This window comes from Empidonax traillii, unplaced genomic scaffold (genome assembly GCF_003031625.1).
Source record: "Empidonax traillii isolate 1590-97213 ecotype Southwest subspecies unplaced genomic scaffold, ASM303162v1 scaffold349:size579689, whole genome shotgun sequence".
Lineage (NCBI taxonomy): Eukaryota > Metazoa > Chordata > Aves > Passeriformes > Tyrannidae > Empidonax > Empidonax traillii.
Window position 1 is genome coordinate 233,518 of NW_020955542.1, and position 11,327 is coordinate 244,844.

General features: G+C 45.4%; 1 protein-coding gene across 2 annotated transcripts in view; it reads left to right on the forward strand.

Annotated features, from left to right (window-relative positions):
• The window catches only part of CCDC85C (coiled-coil domain containing 85C), a 110,720-nt gene that overhangs the window by 94,050 nt on the left and 5,343 nt on the right, over window positions 1-11,327 (forward strand). For both annotated transcript variants that reach the window (XM_027892394.1, XM_027892395.1), the window contains exons 4-5: window positions 5,121-5,216; window positions 10,860-10,958. In XM_027892394.1, coding sequence (XP_027748195.1) covers window positions 5,121-5,216; window positions 10,860-10,958 — 195 coding nt within the window. The remainder of the gene's footprint in view (window positions 1-5,120; window positions 5,217-10,859; window positions 10,959-11,327) is intronic.

Below are 11,327 nucleotides of genomic sequence, written 5' to 3' on the forward strand. Positions count from 1 at the left end.
GACAAAAAAGGATCTTTGGCAATATTTGTGGTCTTTGGATTTCCTTTCTAGCATTAGCACTGTTGCTTTGCTGATGATCTTTGGGTTCTTGGCTAGGGTAGTGAGTGAATGGAGCTAGTTTGATTTGCTTTGTTTTCTTCTGTGGATTGGAGGCTGTCAGTGGATCAAGCATCATTCTTGCAATAGAGAACTGGGGAACTTACACCCTGTGTATCATACCCTGTGTGTATCACACTGCTTCAAGGGTGCTCTGTCATGAGGGTCTGCAGAGGTTCTCTCTCTTTTCTAAGTCAATGATACAGCTGGACTGTGAATCTTCTAACAAACTTTGGGGCTGAACCACAAGCCCAGCAGGCTCCAGTGAAAGGTATCTGGGAGGGTCTCAAACAGAATTTAGCTCCTCTGGTGGATTTGTGGTTTGGGCATGCACAATATGAGATTGGTGGAATGGCAAGGGGACTGATGGCATGTGGGAACAGTAAGCTCTGAGAAGTGCATTGGTCCCATCACTGATACCAGCAAATATCTGGCACTGATGTGCTTGAAATGGAGGAGCAGGCAAGGGCTCACAGGGGAATGTTTTCAGTGGTGCTTCAGTACTGCTCTGCACAGAGGGGGCAAAGGAATAGCTCTTGTTGCTGTTTCCCCAGTGCGAGGGGGCCTGTATATGGGGGTACTTGGCACTGGCCTTCCATGAGGGATGCAAAAAGGCTTCACCAGGATTCTCTCAGGACACTGCTTCCTATCCTGGCAGCAGAGATAGGGCTGTTGCTTCCAGGACTGAACTCATCAGGGATCCATGCTACAGCAGTCTTGAATGTTCTGAGCAGCCACAGTGATCTGCAGAGAAGTAAAAGCACCAACTTGCCAAAGAAGCATGGGATGGGTCACACAGGGCTCCACAGCCTCTGCTTCCTTAGGGCTTCTGCTTCTTAAAGATGTGTCTTGGAGAAGTGTCTTTGGGTCTTGGGGGTGCAGTGATCAACAAACCCTGTGCATAGGGAAGACAGGTACTTCCTCCAAGGGCTTTGGAACTCAGAGTCCTAACCCTCCCTTCTCCCCACCTTAGACTGGTGATCTCAGCACTGGGCAACTCTTTTCTTTTGGTAGGGTGACTATGGCGGTGGCTGAAGCAGAAAATTGTATGCTATTTCTCAACAACTTTATTATTAATTTTAATGGCATCCTCTTTGGTGATTTCTGAGCTATCTTGTAGCACCATTCATTTATATTATATTATATTATATAATTATGTGGTGCTTCTGCTACATGTCTGAAGTTGAAGACTGAACCATCTCTGAGCTATCAAACACTATCAAAACCTAGCAAGTGGAAAAGCCATGTGTCCATACAAAGAGGGTGTGTTTGAGAAAGTCAGACAGGGAGAAGAAACTAAGAGTGATGCAGGCCCCAAAAAACACAATATTGCTTTTTGCCTATATGGACAATTTCTTCTTCTTGGGATGTAACCAGATGAACTTTGCTATTATTGTCTGTCAGGGTGCTGAGTCAGTTGTGTTCCCATGCCTGTGAAAATGTCAGCTATAGGGAACAGGAAGGGCATGGGTTTCTGCAGTGATGGATATCTTCAGATTAGCTGAGTTAGAGTGCTGGGGTGCAACTCTGGTAATTCTTACCCACAGTTTCCAAATATGCCTGTTTTAGGCTTGAGGAATCCTCTCCATCTGTGCAATTTCACATACTGCCTTAATGCTGACTTCTTGAGATTTCCCCTTCCCTCCTGCCCTCCTGCCCTTCTTCCAATCTCATATCTCCAACCTCTGGTTCCCTATCCCCTGCATTTCACCTCAGCTGGTTTCCTGCTGGGCAAAATACACATCCTCCTCTTTCTTCCCATTCCCTCCCTTCTCCCAGTGTTGGCAGTTTTCCAGTATAGTAACCTTGATCTTATCTCCAATTCCTTCCATTTCCTCCCCTTCAGCTGACACTATCAGTGAACTCTGACCATTTTCCTCTCCTCCATCCTCCAAAGGCTGGCCATGCATCCTGCTGAATATGTTGTCATTTCTTTCCTTGCTGACTGCAGTCCTGTCTGTTCTGACCTCCTTCATGTGTGCCACTGTGCAGGAAGCTGATAGGAGTCTGGCTGAAGCTTTTTTTTTTTTTTGGACCACACTGAAATCAGTGAGAATGAAGCACCAACCCCCTTTAAAAAACGCCAGCTCCTCGTGTGTCCAGAAAGAGCCTTTCCTAAGGGTGCTGCTGCACAAAAAGCACTAAGTGCAGTGATAAATATTAAGCCACACTTTGCAGGGTGGTTGCTTTTTCTGGTTGCATCCTACAGTTGCAAAGAGCGGAGATGTTGGTGAGATCCTTGCTTGCTCCCCCATTTTCTTTGGGTGCATGTTTGGCCTTTTGTAGCAACAGCCTGGCATGGTGGCAAGGTCTCTGTGACTTGGGGCACAGCAGGCAGTGACATGGCTGTGTGGTGCACTTGCCGTTGCTGACGATTGCACTCAGCAATTTGGACATCTGTTTCATTTGGCTGGGGGTTTTGGCTTCCAAGCTAAGGATCAAGGATCATGCCTGTTTTAGAAATGAAGTCATCTGTCACTTAGACTCCAACTGCAAGGTTTGGGTCTACCTCTTTTGTTGCATCTTTCATTCTTTAACATTATTTTCCCCTTCTTCAGTCAAATCCTCTACCTGTGTTCAGGGGCTGCTCATCTGATTGGCCTTGTGTAATTTCAGCCTCTTGTCTGAGAAGAAAGGTGACCCTTTGAATGTTTTTTGTGTGATACAATATATCCAGTGCATCACTGTGCTTGGAATGATTACTTTTATCTTGTCAGTATGGTGATTGGTTATGTATGATCAAGCTCTTTAGAAAACATTTCTCTCTAATCATTCTGGTTTCATTTGTATTCTGTAATAATTTTGAGAGTGATTGCGATCATAGAAGTGCTTTGTAGCTCATTAGTGACTTCAGTTCTATGAGGAGTAGCTGCTGCTGCCTGTCATACAGGAGACCTCGTGATCTACTCTAGTTTGGCCAGAAAACTGTATTTAAAGTGTTGTCAGCAGCAGTATCCAACAGAATTCCTTTTACTTTGTCAAATTACTTTCAACTCTGAGGAAATATTGGATGTTAGGCCTTTGCTTGGTATTTCCTGTGATACTTCTGAAGAGGGCCATGGGGGAAGATCCATATCAAGTATCATTCATGGCCACAAACTCCTGAATATTCTGCTTTCAGTTGTCGTGATTCTGGTCATTCGTGGAAAGAAAGCAGCTTTCATGATGAAAACAGAGTAATTATGCGTGTATTGGTGTCTTTGACCGCTGTGAGATGCTGAATCTGGAAGGGCTCTGTTGCATTTACCAGCCCCATGAGAAATTTTTTTAACCCATTTTGCAGTCTTTAGTTGCAGCTGGGGACTGGCTGGATCCAGTGCTCCCTCTCCAACCTCTGCCCTTTCTGTGTGATGTTATGGATGGGGTGGCTGAGGACACATCCCCAGGTGGGCATAGCTCCAACAAGCTGTAGCCCTCTGCCAGCAGGTCCGGAACCATGTGAGCGTCTCTGGGTCTCTGTGCTTTCCCAGTCTGTTACATAACCGTGGAGAATTATTGTGGGGTTAGTAAGTCTAACTTTCCTTTGTCTGAGATGCCTTCCTTTCAGAAGGAAGTTCTTTATCACCAGCAAATCAGTTCGTGAAGTTTGCTATTATGAGTAAATGGCTGTTGATCATGATGTGGGTTAAGCACAGGCCTTGAAAGGCTCCATACCTTTTTGTCTGTAGCCTAATGGATTAGCCCATCTTTAATATATGCACATGAACAATTTTATTAGTAAAAAGGCCCCTACAACTTAAAACATTTGGAAGAATGAGAGGTGATTAAGTGCTCCTCCATTGGTCCTGCTTTACTCTGAGGGTGGTGAGGCACTGGAACATGTTGCCCAGAGAAGTTGTGGATGCTCCATCCCTGCAAGTGTTCAAGGACAGGCTGGATGGGGCCCTGAGCAACCTGATCTAGTGAATGGCATCCATGCTTATGGCAGGGGGGGTGGAACTAGATGATCTGTAAGGTGCCTTCCAACTCAAACCATTCTATGATTCTATTATTCTATGATTCTTCTGGCATAACTAGCTTGCTGGCCTTGGCATAGAAGGCACAGTGATGAGACAAAGCATAAAACATGCTGTGTTTTTAAACAGGGAAAAGATGAGAATTGAGTGTCTCGTGTGCTGTATGCGAAAGCATTCCTGGGATGGTGCTACATGCCGCTCTGCCGTCCTAATTTGCTTTCAGAGGCCCCCAAGTATAATAATTCTTTGTGTTTCCTAAAGGATGTGAAGACTAAATACAAGTTTGGTCAATGACTTCATTGTTGATTTCTCTCAGTGCTACAAAGCAATGCAAAAATATTAGGGACAGGCAGGGTGCATCTCGTTGAATAAAGATATTTTGTCTCTCATAATCCAAACTGGATGCCTGTAGAAAAAGGAAAGCCCTATGAAAAGTGCTTACAAGGCTGGTTGGACATCAGAAATCTTTAGTAAAATGTAATTTCGGCATCTTTCCCAATGGGACCCTTTATGCAGGAGGACTGGCCAGCATTTTGGAAACAAACGCAGCCAACATTAGGTTTGGACATCTGCTTGTTTTAAGGTTGCTTTCACAATTTTCTCTGTAGCTGAAGATTGGTACTTGATGTCCATGTGAAAACGTTGCCAGAGAAGCAATGAAGTTATGCCAACTGTTTCTTTCATAAATGCAGCTTCTTAGAAATGACCGTTTTATGCTGGAAAATCATCTTGTTTGCATTGCTCCCTTGTCTAGAAGGATGAGTAGTGTTTGATCTTGTCCTTGTACAAAGTTATCCTAAGGGAGCAAAAAAAATGTTTCTTGAATCAATTTATCTTTAAACCAGGGTGATCTCCTGCCTGAATACATCTAGACTGAGTGATGGTACGCTTAAATGGCATTAAATCAAGTAGCTTGTGAAGAAGGGGTAGTGGTGTCTTTTGTCTTTGCAGGTGGCTGAAAGGGATTGAATTTGAGACAAGCCAGTGCTCAAATTTTTTGGATATTTTCTTCCTTCTCACTTAAATCAACCAAAGGGAATTAAAGCATATCTTCTCTTATTTCAACAGGGACCGGGTCGCATGACATCTGATCTTGCATCTTCTCCTGCAGCAGGGTATGTCCCTGTTGGTCAGAAGCCAGAGGCTGTGGTGCATGCTATGAAGGTAAGGCTGTGCAGAGCCCCACAGCCGGGCAGTGCAGTGCCAGCTGGTGCAACAAGCTGAGTGGCAGAACTGGGCATTTGCTCTTCTTGTGGAAACAACTGAAAATAGAAAGTTAATACTTGGGCAAATTATTGGTAACCAGCACCTGGATCATGATGAATAATCATTGCTTCAAATAGTTGCAGAGCTAAGCAACATGATGCACAGCTATTTTTTGGGGGTGGGAAACCTCCAACTAAAGCTTCTGATGCTGAAGTTGTTGGTTACCCTTCTTGTTCATCAGTCCTGCATAAACTGAGTCTCTGAGGCAACAGTGGTGAACATAATGCTGATGCCTGATGCCTTGCACAGCGTTGCAAACTCATGTGATACCTTTGTTTTTCTGACACTTTGTACTAATTTGTTTTTGATTACGTTTAGTCATCCAAGCCCTGATGCAGTCCAGCCTACTTCTGTGGGCTTTTTCTTCCCAAACTGTGGGGTTTGTACCTTTCTGTTCCTGCTCTTCATTGCATTTGGTGAGGTAGTGGTGAGGGATAGTATTAAGCAGAATTGATAATGTTTTTTAATTACAAGATCAAATACTTATAAATTGATTATGATCATATTCTGGGGAGAAATTAGATTCCTATTTGCTTTAGGAATTACAGGACTGAATTTATTAGTAAGGGCAAGAAACATAAATGGTTTTAAGATGCAGTTTGATAAGCTTATGGAAAGGATTGGAAATTAACAAGGAAATTCTTGGAAACTGAAAATTAAGTTTGGAAGGTCTGGTGCGATGACTCATATAAAGGAATTGAAATGAAGTTGGATGACTGATTGTTTTCACATATTATTAATCCTTCTACTTCAGAGCTTTGTTGATTCCTAGAAAGGGCTGGATGAAATTCTCTGTCAGTCCATAATTTGGCCAGTGGGGTACATTTGTCTGTCTTCAATACCGTGGAAAATACCATGGCTTGAGTCAGGAAGCAGGTGAAATAGCAGTCACATCTCATGGGGCATAAATGATCTCACATGATGTGTCCTGCTCACTCACTTAAGGTTAAAAATATTCTCACAGCTGAAGTGAGGAGGAAATTCTCCTGCAGGTCAGTGTGGAGGAACAAGAAGGTGTTTATTTTTTCATCCTATGGCCCGTTTCCAAGGATCATCTGGAAACTGAAAAGACTGAGGAAACTGGTCATGGTCTCAATCTCTCCTTCTCCCTTGTGGCACAGTAAAATGTTGGTCTCCAGCTGCAGATTGTTTTTTTGGCCATGGCATGCTGGAGCATATGGAGTGGGTCTTATTTGTACCCAGCAGAACTGGGCAGCTTTTCCAGTGCCAGCCCTGTCATGTGGGAAGCTGGATGCAGCTTACTAGTTTAGACCCTCACCTCCTGTGATATGACCTTCCCTTGAGAAGGAGAAGAGAGCAGCCTCCAAATGAGACTTTGTGCTTTGGCTATACCACATCAGATATTAGAGAAAGCCCTTCTTGGTTGTGAAGGGAAGTCCTTATGGCTCTGGCAGGCTAGCTCCTTACTGTAAGGAGAGGCAAGGAGAGATGGAAGGGCCACAAAGATGATCAGAGGGATGGACCACTTCTCCTATGAAAACAGGCTGAGGAAGCTCGGGTTATTCATCCTGGAGAAGAGAAGGCTCCAGGGAGACCCTATAGCACCTTCCAGTACCATGAAGGGGGCTTATAAAAAAAGAGGGAGAGGGACTTTTCTGTCAGATAATGACAGGACAAGGGGCAATGGTTTTAAACTGAAAGAGGGCAGGTTTAGATTAGATGTTGGGAAGAAATTCGTTACTCACAGGGTGATGAAGCGCTGGAACAGGTTGTCCAGAGAAGTTGTGGATGCTTCATCCCTGGAAGTGTTCAAGACCAGGCTGGATGGGGGGCCCTGAGCAACCTGATCTAGTGAATGGCATCCATACCAAACCATTCTATTATTTTGTGATTCTGTGAAGTTGGCTTCACTTGCCTTGTGGGATGCTTGCATGCAAGTCTGTCCAGAAGTGATGTGGCCACCAGGACACAACTCTGAGCCCACGCAAAGGTCACTGAGGGACTGTGCACTCCACGTGGATCTGCAGGGCTTCTGGATTGCCTCTGTCTGCACCTACCTATGTATTGTCCCCTAGGCTTTTTCCTTGGGATTTTCTGGCAGCTGAATGCTATCTATGTGGCTGAAGGATTGCCTGCAATTCTTCCTTGAGCACGTTTAGGGTTTTCTTTATTTTTGCTTCTGAAATAGTTTTGTTTGTTTGCACCTAGTAAATAAGGAGCAAGATGACAGGTTGGCACTTCTAACAGCTGTTTTTGCTAACAAGAATAAAAGGTACATATGCTACAGCTCAGTATCTCACTGAACATCAAAGCACTTTTCTTAGGAACTGAGCAAACCTGCTAAAGACATGGGGAGGTGAGGAGGAGACAAATGTAAGAGAATGACATTTAGCCTATAACCCAGCTGCCCCCATAGCAGCAGCCTGGACCTCTTCCATGCTCACAGAGCCATTAAGCGGGTGATCATCACTCCCACTAATTGGGGGTAAGGTAGGATATAGCCTTCCAAAACTAGGAAGGCTAATCCTAGCAGGTCATATGGACTGTTCCACTGTTGAAGTAGGATCTGTGTTCCCCGGTGCTTTGTTCAGTTAACTTATGAATCAACAAAATCAGTGAGGTTTGCACCCTTTGGAAAGCATTCCTCAATCCAAGAGTGCTTTTTGTTGCAGAAATCAGTACCTTAACTTTCAACTCCTCTTCCAACGTGCTGCTACTGTCATTCAGACTCTTTGGTGGTGTTTTTTTGATTGTTGGTTTGTTTTTAAAATATGTTTATATTTTGGCCATGTGGGGCCAGTACAGAGTGGAAAATTCAGAAGGGAGGTGGATGTGATGGACTGGGTGATTTTGAGGTGACACTGCCTTGGTAACAGAGGTCAGTGCAGTCACAAAGAACACCTGAGGTGTTTCTTATTTTATGTATTGGCAGGGAGAAAGCCAGAGGAGCCAGCGTGCCCATTGAGAGCAAGGTGTGGGTTGTCTTCAGGAAGTTCCCTGGGTTGGGAAGCGTCAAAAAACACAGGAGGATGTACCCCAGTTTCTTAGAGCCACACTGAATGCACAGTCCTTGAACTTTAGCTGAGCCATAGACAGTTGATGTGAAGGTATATCTGTAGTCCCCCGAGGTGTAACTGGAGGAACATTAACCTGGTCCTTTTAAGCAGCCCAAGAGGCGCCTGGCAGGATCTAAGAATGGCTGGGGCTAGGTCAGCACTAAGGAAAGACCTTCCTGTCTTCCTTCAGGAGGTGATTTCAGTCTTCAGAGTGCATTTTCTTCCAACATGCCTTTCCAGGATAGGCTGTTGAATTTTATTACCCTGAATCCCTTTTTCCCATACCCAAGATACTAACACATCTTTACAAAGTGCCTACCCAGACATGGGGTGGGCCTGGGAAGCAGGATGGTTTCCAGAGTAAATGAGATTCAGAAATTAAATACAAACATAACTTCCATCTGACCAACTTTCAGCTCCAGCTCTGTCTGGTTAACACTATTAAAAGATTTCCACTGAAAGAAATATGCTGTGCCACCTTTTCACACCTCCTGGACTAAGGAGTTCGACTTTAGTTGAAGCACAAGTTGTAGAAAACCTGTTAATTTTAGTCCACTGAGACTCCTGTGCCTGTAAGATGGATGGCTGTGTGAAGCAGAGGCTGGAGCTGATGTGATCTTTAACTAACCTAGACCATGGCTGTCCTTGACGCTTGCCCTGTGGACACAGCCGGTGCTGAGCTGCCAGCCAGGCAGCCCTGGAGCTCCACGCCAGGATGTGATTCTGCAGGCTGCTGGCTTTGCAGCCAGCATTGGAAACACACAGACTCCAGACAAGCAAGTTCAATGTGTGAGTCCAGCTGGATCAATAATTAATTCCCTCCTCTTTAGCAAAAAATAGATGCTCCCTTTGTCAGCATGAACATGCTTTTTGCATCCCTATTGCCCTTCCTCTCCTCTTAGAAAGGATGTGGATAATTCTTATATGTGCAAAGATTGGTCCCAAGTAGGTTAAGGGCCCTAGGAGAATGACCTATTTTTGTCTGTAGCACAGTTCCAGTACAGCAGGATTGCTGTGCTGAAGCAGACCAGGGGATAATCTACCCTGCTATCCCATTTCATGGAGAAGCCTTTGCTGTACACCTCAGCAAAGGGTAAAACCACCTTAGTACTCTGCACCCTAGCTCCGTACTTCCCTAGGAGGTACAGGAGTATTTATGCATACAACTACACCTGTCGTACATCTTCATATGTATATGGATGTGTTGTGGTGAATAAGACCATGTGCCGTTTGATGGCGTTGAGTAATTCCAGGAGCTCTGACCCCACACACTGAGTTGACAACCTTGCTCACCAGTGGCAAAGCCCTGAGTCAGGTGTATTGAAACAGCAGTAAAATCTGGAGGCAATCCTGCACCAAGTTATGCCCAGCTTGTGCAATATGCCCATCCAGAGGAGCTCTCTGAATGCATGCGAATGTAGTACAGGGATATTCTTCAGGTCAGTGTGTTTCCAGTGGGAAGTGAAGGCTGCCTTTAGCCCCAAGCAGCCTCTGTTCTGTGATCAAGGGACCACCTGGCCACAGATGGGCACTGCCTCCCTGGAGGAGCTCTGTGGGGGTGACCAGGGTAGTATGTGCCCCAGGTGGGATATGGGGGCCAGGGCTGGCTCCCCTTGAGCTGCTGTAGAGTCTCCTGTGGGCAGGGTGCTGCAGGCATGTGCCTGGCACCAGCACTCCATGGGTGCAGTCTGGGGTTGTCAGTATTTGCATCAGCTGAACTCACTGAGCTGGTGTTATCCTGTAGCTGTGTCTGCAATCCTGGGTGGAGGGGTGTGTGCTGGCGATGCACTCGTGTGCCAGCCCTGGCCAAGGACCATACCTTTACATGTGTGGACTATGGGTGGAAGTGGTGCTGATGGAGATTCAAGTAAACCTCAGGGTGTTGAAGTGATCAGCTCCATCTTCAGAGGGTACCTATGGCACAAGAAGATGGTGGCCCAAAATCATCCTGGCACTTAATAGGGACAGCACGTTCAGAGAGCTGCAGCCATCACACAGGGTCCTGGGAGGCAGTAGTTTTTTCTCCACCCTGTTTCCATCCCTGTCACAGCCTGGCTGCAACCAATTCAAAAAAGGAGTGGGAAAGAGCTGTGAATCATATAGGCATCTCTGGGTCCCAGGGTTCTATGATAACAGCCCAACTCTTGCTTTCACTGTGGGCCTCCAAGGGGTTTCCTTGAGAAACTGAGTTAAAAACAGATTTTAACCAAAAGGTGAATGAAATTGGCCATGTCTGTTTAAGCCTTCCCGGAAGAGATGTGCTTGCAGACACACAACTTGCTGGCAATTGTCACATGGTGCCCCAGGACTGTGACAGGAGCCACAACATGCAGGTGGTGTGACAAAGGCAGGACATCACAGGGAAACAGGGAGGATGGAGGTGCCGAGCTTGGTGTCACGCTTGTCTTTGTTCTTCTTGAGGCTTTGTGAATCCTGACAGTTTAAATACTTGTTAGTGATGTTCTCAGGGACACAGATAATTATTTGAGGATCATAATGCTTTTTTAATATTGTTTTTTTGTAGGTCCTTGAGGTCCATGAAAATCTGGACAGGCAAATGCAAGACAACTATGAAGAAGACCTAAGTGAAAAGGAGAAGGCGATTGTTCGTGAAATGTGCAATGTAATAACTCCTCTCAGCAACTCTTAGGGTTCCTTCTGTGGTCATTTGTTAGAAGTATAGAGGAGCAGAGTTATGCTGGTTGTAAACCTTGTGAGACTCACAGGCACAAGAGAAGAGTGGAGGCTCTGCCAACCACTGTTTTGGGTGTCAGTAACATGAATGCCTCGTTCACTGCACAGAGCAGCCTTTGCTCAGCAGATAGTTCCCATTTTGCTGTCTTCAAGGCTGTGGAGTAGCTAGTGTAGCTGACCAAGAGATGTGCAAGGGGCTCTCCCTGGCTTAGGAGAATCCTGTTAGCAGTTGTCTCCACCTGTGCCCTCAGTGATGTGGTTTGGGCCGAGCAGAAATTGATTGCCATCTTTAAAGCTG